Here is a 14,596-nt window from a genome sequence, read left to right on the forward strand (position 1 = left end):
CCTTAATTGATGAACTCCTCCCGGCCCCTAAGGATGACTTATAAATAAGATAGTGAGGAAAAAGCAGATAAAGTACTAGGAACCAGCCCCAATTCTTCTTTTGCTTTGTTTGCTTTTGCTCTGCCTTTTTTTAATGATTTATTTTTATGTGCATTAGTGTTTTACCTGCATGTATGTCTGGATGAAAGTGTTGGATCCCCTGGAGATAGAGTTACAGTTTTGAGCTGCCACGTGGGTGCTAGGAATTGAACCTAAGTCCTCTGGAAGAACAGCCAGTGCTGTTAACCACTGAGCCAGCTCTCCAGCCCCCTTTTGCTTTGCTTTGTTTGTAAAATATAAGTAACTGGGCACATAAGGAGTTGGAAACATGAAGTCACTAATTAAGACAGTCACTCTGCCACAAGCAGCAACTCAACAAAACACACAAAGGCATCTTTTTTTCAAACACTAACACTAGCCAGCATTGCAATACAAAAAAGCAATCCCTAAGAAAGACACAAAGTGAGCACTATGCTCATTTCCAATCCCTTAGTTAGGAACAATTTCCTAACTACAGTGTAGAACTGAGTAGAGCAAATCTTAGTCCACAAATACTAAAGCAGTCGGAATCTGTGAGGTAGGCACTAGAGAAAAAGCAGCCAGCAACCAGAAGCCTTTGGACAAGGGCACCAACCTCACAGGTGCAGGGGAACATGTCTCAGGCCCACCTGAGGCCTGCTACACAAGGCTGGAGGTGAAGCCATCACCAAAAAGCAGGTCCTTTGGAATTCTGGGTATGACAGACTGGAAATACCTTACACATCAAACCTCAGGCTGAAACACTAGAAAAGCCCTGAGTCACAATTAAGGACCTTGTCCTTAAATAAGACCTATCTAAACAAAGTCCAAAACCAGGACTTGAAAAGATATGTAGGATGCAGTTCTGAAATATCATACAGGAGCTGGGGAATCAGCTCAGTTAACTAAAGTGCTTTTCATGGAATAGGACCAGAGTTCAGATCCACTGCACCAATGTACCAGAGGCCCTGACATGGTGTATGCCTAGAATCTTAGCTTGAGGAGTAGCCAGCGGGACTATTCAAATTGCTGAGTTCCAGGTTCATGCATGCATGCCTACATATAATACACACACACACACACACAGGAAATTCATGCAAACAGTGAGGAAGGTCCTTCTCAGTTTTTTGAATACACAATGACAAGGGTGAACCCTAATTTATCAATTCTGAGTGATCATAAAGTATCCGAGGCTAATTTTAATTTATCACGACAAAAATTGAGTAAAACTCCAGACTCTATAATGCATAATATAATATGACCAGTGAAAGATCTTGTCTCAAAAAATAAGGTTGAGAAGAAATTGAGAAAAATACCCAACATCAACCTCTGGCCTCCAAACACATATGGGCACACATATACAGACCTATATCGCATACATACCCAGATACATGCAAAATAAATGTAGTATAAACACAAAATCCTTGCCACACAAGCATCAGTCTGGATCTCTGGCACCCATAAAAAACACCAGGCACACATCTGTAATCCCAGCACTGGGAAAGCAGTAGCAAGATCCCAGCCAGCCAGATGAACTGGTGAGCTCTGGTTTCAGCAAGAGACCCGATCTCAAAAATAAGGTAAATAGCAACTAAGAAAGACATTCCAGCCACTGGTCTCTTCATGTTTTCTCTTGTGCACATGTGTGAGCATGCACACACACCCATGTATGAGTACACATACATAAATACACCAACAGAAATAAAAGAAAAATCAAGAACTGAATAATATAATAAAATCTTTACTAAATAGACACTAGGAATGGGAAGTGGCAAAGTCTGAAAACATTCAAAGACACTGTAATCTGAGTAGCAAGAATAAAAAAGAATGAAGGACAAGCCAAGTCTCAGAAGTGCGGCACAACATCCAACTATGAGTCCCAAAAGGAGAACGGAACTGAAAACTAAGGCAAATCATCAAATGTCAAGCTGTTTAAAAGTAAACCAATTGTCACTCTGGAAATGTACAATGCTATTTTAACCTTTGTGAAAGAGCTAAGTTATCTCCCAGCCTCGGCCAATAGTATCAGCAAAGCACAGCTGGAGAACAAAATGGCCCAGCTGGAGGAAGGGAAGGATCCTAGGTCAGCGCAATCACCAGTCATTGCTATTAAAACCAACAGGTTGATTAATGATGTAGGAAACATGATAGGATGCCTATTAGCAAATGCAAGAAACCAAAAAAAAAAACCCCAAAGCAATAATTTTTCAGGCATACTTTAATCTGCAATCTATAAAACACTTAAATATTGGGAAGCAAGCTCTCAAAGGAATAAGTTTTTAGTGCAAAGTATGAGAGACAAATGGTTAACTAGTGCCATTAAAGATATACTGAGGAGTTTTCCAGTGCTATTACCTAGAAGTTAAAAGGGAATTACTATTTGAGAATATCATCAACAAAATATAATTTCTCATGAAGTGAATGCAATAGGCTAAGCTACAATGCCAAGAAAAAAGAACAATAGTTTCAAAGAAAACTTAATCTGAATTAATACTCTCACTAAAATTAGAACATTAACAAGAAAAATAAAAACCAGTTAATAATTAAGAAATTATCCTAAAATTTTTGGAATAAAGTAGTCAGCCCTCTGAAGTTGCTCATATACCAAGGAAAGGGTATCTCCTAGGCTTGTTTTACTCTATTCCTGGAAGAGCTTTAAAAGATGCATGGCACCTCCATCAATCTAGCCAATCTAGTTGAGAAAATTCCTTTAAAAAACTGCACTAGTACTAAAAACAATCATTATTCAATATGCTTTGCTTTTAATAAATGCCTGCTGATTATTTTTTCCAGTCATCATTCTCAAGTTAAATGACATGTAACACAGAACAACACTGATTTCCTAAAGAATCCCATCTAGAAACAATACACTTACAGGAACTAACAATCAGACTTAAGCCTGTTATTTGTTAGCTGAGGGGCGAGACAGACATCGTGCAGGTCTGAACACTGGCTGCTCTTCCAGAGCTTCCACAGACATCAGGCACAAAAGTGGGCACAGACACACACTCAGACACAACACCCACACACACAAAAGTGGGCACAGACACACACTCAGACACAACACACACACACACAAAAGTGGACATGGACACACACTCAGACACAACACCACACACACAAAAGTGGGCACGGACACACTCAGACACAACACACACACACACAAAAGTGGACATGGACACACACTCAGACACAACACCACACACACAAAAGTGGGCACAGACACACACTCAGACACAACACACACACACACAAAAGTGGACATGGACACACACTCAGACACAACACCACACACACAAAAGTGGGCACGGACACACTCAGACACAACACCCACACACATAAAAGCAAAGATTTTCTTAAAAGGAAAAAAATGAAACTCACTGACAGTTGGCTGACTAAAAGAAGGTACTCACTAGTATGAAAGATGAACAGAGTCAGCTTTAAAATCAAATCCACTGAATGCCTTCAAAGAAAAGCTAGATACAGATGGCTTCAGTTAGTTATGCCAAACTTTAAATAAAAATAAATAAATAAAACCAATTCTATAGACTCTTCTAGGACAGAAGGAAAAAGAATTCTTTCCAGTACACTTCATGAAGCCAAAATTATTACTTATATCAAAACCAGACAAAGACAATAGAAAACAAAAATATAAATCATATCCCTCATAAGTAGACAACAGAATCTAATACTCAGAATATACTTAAATAAGAATTATTTTTAAGTATACAAGACATGTCTACCACACAATTAAAAGAAGATACACAAATAGTAAACTGACTATTAGGTGTTAGAGAAGTATAAATTAACACCACAGCAAAGTACTTGTGAACACCAGCTAGCATTACCAGACAATAGCAATGCCTGTATACAGCTAAATACCTGTCGGCAATCATAACCCTAGACAGCTAGAAGTGAGAACATATGACAACCAAAGACTTAAACACAAATGTTCACGGCATATTTATTCATAATATCCAAAATCTGGAAATAACCCAAATGTTTGTTCATATACTAGAAAGTAAATAAACTGTGTTAAATCCATAAAACAAACTGCTACTTGACAATGCAAGAAATGGCTCATATACATACATTCACACACGTATGTATATAAATATACACATAGAAACACAGATAAGCCTAAACAACTTTTCGTGTGCTAAGTGAAAGATGCCACACATACATTATTGTACTATATTCCATTTTATAAAATTCTTGAATTAAGCAAAACCACAATCACATTTATATATTTATGTGTGTGTCATTATATAAAACTGTATAGTGATGAGAACAAATGTATTGACTATGAAGGAACTTTTTAAAAAAACTTTTGAGGTATTATTCTGCATCACAATTTCAGGTTATAAACTATATATTTGTCAAAACTCACCCAAAAATACTACCAAATCAGGGGATTTTATGTAAATTATTATCTCAGCAAGGCATTTTTAAGTCAGATTCTTCCAATTTCTCTTAGCATTTTCCCCTCTCTCCCTCTCCCCCCCCCCCCCCTCTCTCTCTCTCGGTTTTTCGAGACAGGGTTTCTCTGTGGCTTTGGAGGTTGTCCTGGAACTCGCTCTGTAGACCAGGCTGGCCTCGAACTCACAGAGATCCACCTGCCTCTGCCTCCCGAGAGCTGGGATTAAAGGTGTACACCACCAATGGCCCATGCATTTTCATTTCTTAATAGAATCAATGTTACCAATTTAAAAATCATTCTGCAGAACAAAAACAATCTAATCAGTACTGTCCACTTCTACGGCAACTTCAGAAAAACTATACCTGTATGACTGAACCCTGGAGCTGGAGAAATGGCACCCAGGCAAGCAGCTCTAACCCCACCAGTAACCCCACCAGTAACAAGATACAAGGCCTTCCAGGCACTTGCATCTGCACCCAAGTGTACCTACCCACACACACATACACACACAAAAATAAATACATACTTAAAAACTGGAGCTGTTCATCAATTCTATCACTCCTTAATTTAACATATTTCCTCATGAACTAATTACAGGATCTTGAAAACATAATTTTGAAGTTTCTGCTGGTGACAATTAAGAAATTTCTTGCCCACTCTAAAAAAAAAAAACTAAAAAATAGTTCTTATTTAATTCTAAGTTATTTATACTTAATTTCTTAAAGAATTCTTTGAGCCTTTCTTATTAGGAAAGAAGGGGCATTTTTCCTAGTCCCAGAGTGTCTTAAGCATCAATAAATTGCACATATAATCCCTAGAAGACATGGCTTATAGGTCATACATACACTGAAATGCTAATCCATGTGCTTAAAAACTAGCCTCTACACTTAAATACCAAGTGCTTTATAGACTTATTCTAAAACTGTATGACTAATGTTGTAGGCAGGAGACTAGATCATGACCTATGTCTTCTACAGCAGTCATTCTCAAAACTTACATGTTTTTATTTCTTTTTTATTGTTATTTTACATATAGTGTGCTCTATCTGCATATATACCTGCATACCAGAAGAGGCTATCAGATCCCATTATAGATGGCTATGAGCCACCATATGGTTGCTGGGAACTGAACTCAGAACTTCTGAAGAGCAGCCAGTGGTCTTAAACTCTGGAGTCATCTCTCTAACCTCATTCTCAAAATTTTAATACAAATCTAAGGATCTTGTTAAAATGCATATTCTGGAGCCGGGCGTTGGTGGCGCACGCCTTTAATCCCAGCACTCGGGAGGCAGAGGCAGGTGGATCTCTGTGAGTTCGAGGCCAGCCTGGTCTACAAAGCGAGTTCCAGGACAGCTTCCAAGACAATACAGAGAAACCCTGTCTCGGAAAAAAAAAAAAAAAAAGTCTAAGGTGGATATTGAAAAGCTGAGTTTGTAATTAACTTCAAGATGAGGCCAAAACTCATAATCCTAAAATCATATGGATAACAAAGGTCACAATATTTTACTGGAGTTTAGTATATAAATGTCATGCATTTAAATTTATTTCGGCTGGTCTCTAATAATGTTCAAACAAAGTATTCAAAGAAGGGGAACGTTTTCAGGCTGTACCATAAGCTCCATTCTTTCTCGAGACTCATTCAAACAAAGTCAAACTACTGAGTCTATAAGAAGCAGAAGAGACAAAAAAACTAAAACAACCTCTACTTAAAGGAAAAAAAAAAAGATGGAAAGAGTACTTTCAAATGTCGGCATGTTGTAGCCAGGACTGAAAACAGTGCTCCAGGATGACCAATCACTTGGCAAGGTCTATGGTAGTGCTGGGTCTTGCCTCCCAGCTGGTGCAGTCTGTGACAGGAATACTGACAAGCACACAAACTTCAACTAAATGCGTTATTGAAGGAGACAAGCAACTATTAGCCAATCAGGCACTAGAACGCATTTTAACTCATTATTTGCTCCTACAAAAAAATACCAGTAGGGATTTATAAAGTTTACCCTCTAGAAAACTAGACCTATAATGTAAACTGGAGGGGAGAGGGGGAGGCTCACACTCTTCAGAAAAGGGTTTATTAGTATGTCAATTATCACATACTTCCCCCCACTAGTACAGTCAGGAACACAGTACCTTACGGGCCTCAAAAATGCTCTGGGGAGTATATAATATAGTTTGTCTCCTTCACTATACTCAACCCAGGAAACAAAGAGTTGTCTTTCCTATAAAATTCACATATTATCTTCCATTTGAAATCTAGCCTGTTTCCATAGCAACCAGCACTGATGCCATACTTTTTTTTTTTTTTTTTTTTTTGCTGTTCCCACTTAAAGAACGCTATTGCATAAAATCCTTTTATGCATTTATGGAACTAGATGAGGAAAAATGTAATAGATTATGTGTGGACACAAATTATTTTTTCCAAAGACTGCCATGAAGTACTGACCAGTTAGCTCTTTAAACAACACACAAGTATTAGATGAATTTATGATTTAAAAATATACTTAAGCTCCTGAATGTGCTGGCAGTCCTATTTTGAATTATTTAAAATCAGGTTGTCAGCCAACCTATCTGTGATTTGCACACGAAGGAGCATAACCCACAGACCCAACGCTGCAGATCTCCACAACACACACAGGTCAACAACAGGAGATCCAGGAGTCCCAGTGCGGGCCCAGCATCGACAGTGTAGCAGAATCCAGAGGCCTGGGAAGCAGACCAATGACTCTTTGCAACAAGCTTGCAACTAAAGATACATGGGACAAAAGGGTTTACTGTGAGACTCACTGTGTCACACTGCAGCTTCCAAAACGAGATTAAGTTTTTTTTCTTTATTTTTCTTTTTTTCTCTTAAATTTTGTTTTATTTGGTGCTAAGGGGTAACAGGCACAGAGGGTGTCTGCAAAGGGATGGGCAAATAGATGGGATAAAGATGAATAAATAAAAAGAAAGTTTTAAAAAAATCACTTTGTCAATGAAGACATCCTAGAGATAAGGACACAAAATCTCTCCGTCTCCAGAGAGAGCAAGTGAAGGCTAACCTTAAAACTGAAGGCTAAGAATACAGGGCATTATCCCTAAGGACAGCAGGAAAAAGTTTGGAGCAGAGAGCTGACAAGATCAAAGCTATGCTGAGATAAAGTATAAGTGGTGAGTGAGTGGGAACTGTAAAGGAGTCTAAAACCAGAGGGATCAGACAGAAGGCAATCAGAAGAGCTTCATCTATGGCAAGAAGCCCAATGCCAAGGTGACAGTGAAATCGGACAAAGACACATGCAAGAGTGCAATCATCAATGCCCTTCTTTGGCCTAGACAAGGAGTTAACATTAAAATTATTCCATATTTTTATAAGAGGCACTGTTTTCATAAAAGCCTTTACTAAGTGACAATAAACATCATTTTCACTTCCAAAACTAATACTGGTACAAAGTCTACACGGTTTTATAACACAGTCAGGAAGAATAAAAAAAAAAACCAGAAGAGGTTTCCTTGATTTAGACAAACAACAGTTCCCTGTTTGGCCCAAAACACACACACACACACACAGACACACACAGACACACACACACACACACACAGACACACACAGACACACACACACACACACACACACAGACACACACACACACACACACACACACACGCTCTGAGCACACACAGAGACACAGAGATTTGGGCTTAAATTCAGAACAGAGTTATCATGACAAATCTCAAGGCTTAAAGACATTTTTGTGGCCCCGAGGCACTCTCCCCCCCTCCGTGTGTGTGTGTGTGTGTGTGTGTGTGTGTGTGTGTGTGTGTGTGTGTGTGTGTGGTGACTACTACAGCAGCAGTTCAAAAACTAAACATATTGTCTCAATACCGGCAAAATGTCTAGTATGAAACTGGTTATAAAAAGAGGGGAGCCAGGTGGTGGCACACCCCTTTCATCACTGCACTCCAGAGGCAGATGGATCTCTGTAAGTTCAAGGCCAGCCTAGCTGCAGGACAGTCTCCAAACCTACAGAGAAACCCTGTCTCGAAAAACGAGAGAGGGAGAGGGAGGGAGGGGAGGGGAGGGGAGGGGGAGGGGAGGGGGAGGGAGGAGGGAGGGAGGGAGAGGGAGAGGGAGGGAGGGATAACTATCCTTCAAACTAGATAAAATGTAATTAATCTGAAAAAGACAGGATTTTAAAAATCAGTTTCCCCTTAGCCAGGTGTGGTGGCAAGCAGAGACAGGCAAATATCCGAATTCAAGGCCAACCTGGTCTACAGAGTAAGTTCAAGTGCAGACAATGGTTACACAGATAAATCCTGCCTCAAAAAACTAAAACAAAACCAACAAGTCAGTTTACCACTCTACTCTTTCTTTTGTTCCAAGATGATTTTAGGGTCCATGTCAGGATTCTATGTGGTAAATAAATACACCTGCTCAAAAACAAGGGAGAAGACTGCCCTGAGTTCCTGAGTCACTTTTGGGTTATGAGTTTCTCCAAAAATTATTCAGTCGTTTGAGATTCTTTGTTCTACTTAGTTACGGAAAAATAGCCCATATTCTTTTGTTATTAAACATGCTTATTAACACCACTGGATTTTTCCAGTTGCCTCCAGTTGCTTTTAAATACTTAAGCCTCTTTTAGATTGAAAATTCTTAGAAATAAAGAATTTCAAGAATGCTATAAATTTTCTAGAGCGCCTAAATTACTTTACAGAAGGAGTAAACAACACACTGTCAATCAAGGTGTAAGGCTAATACTTCGATATCTAAAACCCATCCAATCTTCAAAGCCTAATATAATCCACACTAGGACTGGGGAGGTGCCTTGAGTAAGAGTGCTTTCAGAGTGTGAAGACTGTGAATTTGATCCTGAGACCCCACATGGTAGGAGAGAAGCAACTCACTACAAGTGTCTCTGGCCAGTAGGCATGTTTGCACATGTACACTGCTACTTACTTTGTCACCTTGACACAAGCTAGGACATGTAAGTCAGAACACTTTCTCCCTTAACTGCTTTTGATCTGTGTTTTAAACCAGCAATAGAAAGCAAACTAAGACACACACAAATAAGTTTTAAAAGGCTACAAACACATACTCTGTCATCTGCTTCCCACATAATCTATGAAACCCTACATCACTATCCTTCTCTACAATTAAAGTCCATGGCCAAAACTGGACATTTTGAAAGAAAAACAAAAGATGAAAATGTACTGGAAGTTTCTAGATAACCATCTTTCATCAGATTGGTATCTCTCCAGTTAAGAGTTCTGGCTATGTTGGCTGCCACTAACTGGTTACACTAGTATCCGTCACAGAGATACAGTTTTTTTGTACTGGCCAGAAAACTATGTACAACTTGGTCCAAAGTACATATTATCTCATTGGGAAAGTGACAGATTATTAGTCTTCCCTGACTTAAACGTCATTTCTAGAAGCTATTTTATATGCCCATAAAACCAACTACTGTATAGGTATCTATCCCAGAGTAAGTAGTGCAAATCACTAACCCACTACAAATTCTATCTGATGAGTGCACACACAAAGAGACAGGTATATGTACATCACTTGAACACTGTAACTAAACAGCTGGTGCATCTGAGTCTAACTGTCCCTAACACTAGACTGATCTACTTCATTGACTTTTCTACTTTCTACAACATCTACCTTTCCCTGCCTACTTTTAATTTCAAGTCTAGCTAGGGTAGTATAGCTATTACAGTTCCATGACAAACATTGACTCTGTAGGCAAGGACCTGGGTTCAATCTTAAGTACTTATCACATGTAAAGCAAACAAAAACAGTCTAGCAAACTGACTGAATTGTCTACACTTTCCCTTAGATGCTGCCTTACATACGCCTTCCCAGTTAGCATTTTAAAGTTCATTTATTCAGTCATCTCTAATTACACGTGGCAGTCCAGTGAAGAGCCCCTACCCCCTCTAAATGTGGGGAGGAATGCCAAGTACCTGTGAAATTTCTGTGACTAGAGAAACAGTACACTCTCTCTCCCATGGGAATAGTTACTGAGCTCTCTCCCCAAGGGGGGGGGGGCTTTAAGAAATAAAATGCAGGGGAGTTAAAGCACCAAATAATACCTGGTTGTCATCAAATGTTCAGGTTGGTGTTTTTTTCTACCACTTTTAAAACAGAGAAAGCCTTCAACTGTTCCATTTCTTGGTGGCAAAAGAGACTAAGAGATAAGACAAAACTTCAAAAATGAATTTATTGGGGGATCAAGTTCAGTTATCCTCTGGTCACATCTATCTTCCTTTAAGGTTAAAAACACACACACACACACCAATTTCTATGAAGAAACACACCTGGGGTTTAAAAACTTCAAACTGCTACAGTATCACAATACCACTGCATTTAAGGAAGAGGAAAAAAGAAATTAAAGTTATTTCTCTGTACTTTCCCCAGAGAAAACACTCCTTATAAAGTCATAAAATTAACATTAAAGGAAAAAAAAGTAAGTTTACTTCTGTGCATTATGTCTGGCTTTTACCTTTGAAACCTTGCTTGAAAAAAAAAAGCTTTGCTCACATTTGTATGTCAAACAGATCTCCCATAAACAAAAATTTGTAAATATGCCTCACATTTTAAAAAATGTCTTCAACTATATATCACACTGGTTGCCTTCCTGTCACTCTTGGGAGCCACCTGTTACCAGCTGCAGAAAGGCATGATCTCGGAAAAGGTCTAACGATTTCAAAACAGTCATTTTGGGGAATAATCAGAAATTCTACCAAAGTTGTTATAAAGCAGCACCAAAAACAGACAGGTTGGACAAATGGTTCAGTGGTGAAGACAGTATACTCCTCTTCCAGAGAATCCATGCTCAGTTCCAGTACCCACATAAAGTGGTTCATAATCAGCCATAACTCTATCTCCAGGGGACTGACAACTCACACCTGTACTCAGGTGCATGTACACATACATTATTTTTTAAATCTTAAAAAAAAGAATCCTGAAAAACTGTATACCTATGTGGACTCTACCTACAGCTCTCTAGACTTATTTTCTCTAAATAAACATCCCTTTACTGTAGATTCTTCTGCCCTTCCCCATAAAAAAAGACCACAGAATTGCAAAAGTACTCTATCAAACAGACTGGTCCCACCTACAGAACCCTAGAGTCCCATCAACTTCAAGGGCCAATAATGCCTCTTGATTGAGTGTTGCCTCCTAAGTCCACTCTGGAGGTGGGCTGAACATGTAGCCCTTGCCCTAATATTTGCAAGACCCTTGGTTTGATCATCAACATATGGGGTGGGAGGGACCTGGGGTTGTTTCCCTTTTTCCATAAGTTCACACGAGCACACAATTTAAAATGTATGGTTGCTTATTTATTAATTTCCCATCTAATATTTTCCAAACTATGGTAACCCAAGGTAAGAAGCGGTTATGTGACTTCACAGCTTGCTAACTGTGTGCTTAACATAACACAGGTTCCTGTCTTCATCTAAGTGAGATATGAGACCATCAACACCAGAAACCTTGAAAATATTAGGTTCCTTGTACATAAAATTTTAATTGTCTGTTAACTTTATGAAGTCCCTAAGTCTCATGGTGACTAAATTCTAAAACAGTCCTCCATTTTCTAAAAAAACATGTTTTCTAGAGATCCTAAACTCCTAAAACCCCAACCCAAACATTTCTCTTAGAGGCAAAAGACATCTTCCCAAGTCTGTGTCACTTAAGTGACACCAGGATCACCCCAACTCACTTTTTAACTTTATTACTTTCAAACTCATTCCTACAACTCTAAAAAAAACACAGGGAGGAGGAAGAGTTTCGACATCATCAAAATAGAGGAATCCCTAGGAATTCACAGTGCTTGTTCTTACCTTTGACACAAATCCTAACGAGTTTATTTGGTCTGGAGCACACACATAGGTGACTCAGAAGCAAATTAGCAGGTGTAGGGGCTGTCTTGGGAAGTCATTTAATAGGAATGGTTATTAAGTGAAAGTCGTCCACACCAGAAGAAAGGCCAGAACTATGAGCAGCAGACAGGAACACTTCATAAATGTTGGGCAAGCACTATTTATCAACAGTCCCAAGAGTCTCTTCTCAGTGTCCAATAGCATAAAAATATGCTCTTAACCATGACTGAATCAGATGTAAGCTTTTCCTAATGAGTAGTGTTTTTGACACTGCATCTCAAACACACATACAAACACACCCCACTTCACCTTACTCCCTCCCCCACTCCAGGACAATAGCTACTTAAATTCAACCATCAGCCACCTAAATAAGGGAAAGCCCCTCTGGGAGTATTCTCAAGGGCAGAGGGCTATCCGGGTTATCGGCTTATCAGTTCTGGCAAGTGTCTGGAGCTGACGGGTAACAACATTTCTTTTTCTCATAGAAAAATTCTAACCTATTCTCACCTCTGACATATGTCCACTAGCTACCATATTAAGATGAAATGTAATCTAAAGTTTTCTATAAGATGTCTGTGGTTGATATTTAATCCAAACGTTTTGAGTTTCACCCAGTAAAACCTACGTTTATCAGATTGTGGAGAAGGAAACAGGAAAGCAATCTCACACTCAGTGTGTTTACTATACTCTTTATCTTGACCTCACGTATATCTAATCGTACAGCTCTACTAATTTGTATGCCTTCTAAAAACTTTATGCCTTTAGCCACCATCACAACTCTCAATGAGGAGGACTTGAAGCGTTCAACTCACACCACGGTGAAAGGTCAAATGCTAAGCTCCTAAAAATAAGAGCGCCACACACAACCACGGCGCTGGCCGCGCAACTGCGTCTTCGAGCGGGCAGGGGCGCCGCGGAAACACACAGCACAGCAGGAGCTCACATTCGGCGACACACCGGGTGACCTCACACCAGACACTTTCAGCCTGAAGCCAACGACTGGCAGCCCCGGGGGCTCCAAACCCGCGTCTGACAACCTCAGCCAGCACTGGGAACCCCAGCCAAGCACAACTCCCGCGAACGGGTCTGGGCGGGTCGGAGAGCTCAGGAACCCGAGCCCGGGCCACAGCCCCGCCTGCGGACTGCGGCCCCCACCGGGGACGGTGCGTGCGCCGAGCTCCGCGCCCCGGCAGCCGGGTGCCGCGGTTCCCGCGCCCCGCGCTCTCCCGTCCCTCCCCGGACCGCGCGAGACGCCCAAGGCAGAGCGCGCCCGCCGGGCGCCCGAGCCCGCACGGCCGCCGACCTCGGTGCGCACGTCCCGGCCCCGCGGCCCCGGCTCGCGGCCGCCCCCTCGGGTCGGGGCGGACGCGGCGGCAGCCACGCGGCGGCGGCGGCGGGCAGGGGGCCGGGCCGCCCGTTCACCGCCGGCTGAGGGAGCCGAGGCCCGCGGGCCGCCTCGGAGGCCGCGCGGGGCAGCGCGGGGCGCGGCCGAGGCCAGCAGGCCCTGCGAGCGGCCGCGGAGAGAACCCAGCCCGGCCGGCCGCTGGCTCGGACCCCGCCGGGCGGCCGGCGCTCCCGACCCGGGCGGCCGTGGCCCTCCCGGCTCGCCGCCCCCCACCCCCGCCCGCGGCCTCGGCCCGGCCGGCCGTACCTAGGGAGGTCGTGGACGAGACGTGGTTGACGCCGACGCTCGCGTCGCTAGTCTGCCGCCGGCGCCTCAGCCCCTCGGGCGGCTGCTGCCAGCGCGCTGCCTCGTCCCCCTCCGCCATCTTGTACCGATTTAAAATTAACTCCCCACTGACGTCAAACGCCGCCGCCGCTTTATCAACCTCCCGGGAGCCGGAGGGGCGGCCTGCGGGTCCTAGCGCCGCCCTCGGACTGCGCCGCCCTGCGCGCCCCCGCCACGCCCATCCGCGCCCTCGCTCCGCCTCCGCCCGCCCTGCCCGCGGCCCCGCTCCGCCGCTCTCCGGCTTCCAGGAAGAACCGGGGGACCCACCGCGGCCTGCGCCACTGTCTCCCGCCCCCACCTTCCCGGCCCCGTGCCACACCCCCTTGCCGCAGGGCGGAGAAGGCATCTTCGGGGAACCAAGTCCCTCCTTTCTCAGTTCTCTTCTCCACGTCTCCGGTGTGCACTCGTGCCCGGCACGTGAGGTTGCAGTCGCATGCTTTCCCTCCTCTGCTTCTTATCCCCAGCCCTCGTCCCTGCCAACTGTCGCCAGTGCCTGGCTTCTCTTGCTATCTTCTTTCCCCTGCACTCTCAGAG

General features: G+C 42.5%; 1 protein-coding gene across 5 annotated transcripts in view; it reads right to left on the minus strand.

Annotated features, from left to right (window-relative positions):
- The window catches only part of Atl2 (atlastin GTPase 2), a 43,476-nt gene extending 29,337 nt beyond the window's left edge, over positions 1 to 14,139 (minus strand). For 4 of the 5 annotated variants that reach the window (XM_040730718.1, XM_005073611.4, XM_021229292.2 and 1 more), the window contains exon 1: positions 13,985 to 14,139. In XM_040730718.1, the coding sequence (XP_040586652.1) occupies positions 13,985 to 14,102 (118 nt within the window). In that variant the 5' untranslated portion in view covers positions 14,103 to 14,139. The remainder of the gene's footprint in view (positions 1 to 13,984) is intronic. The other variant, XM_040730719.1, reaches the window with a different exon arrangement.
- Between the last annotated feature and the right edge of the window lie 457 nt (positions 14,140 to 14,596).

Source organism: Mesocricetus auratus, unplaced genomic scaffold (assembly GCF_017639785.1).
Source record: "Mesocricetus auratus isolate SY011 unplaced genomic scaffold, BCM_Maur_2.0 Super-Scaffold_100024, whole genome shotgun sequence".
Taxonomy (NCBI): domain Eukaryota; kingdom Metazoa; phylum Chordata; class Mammalia; order Rodentia; family Cricetidae; genus Mesocricetus; species Mesocricetus auratus.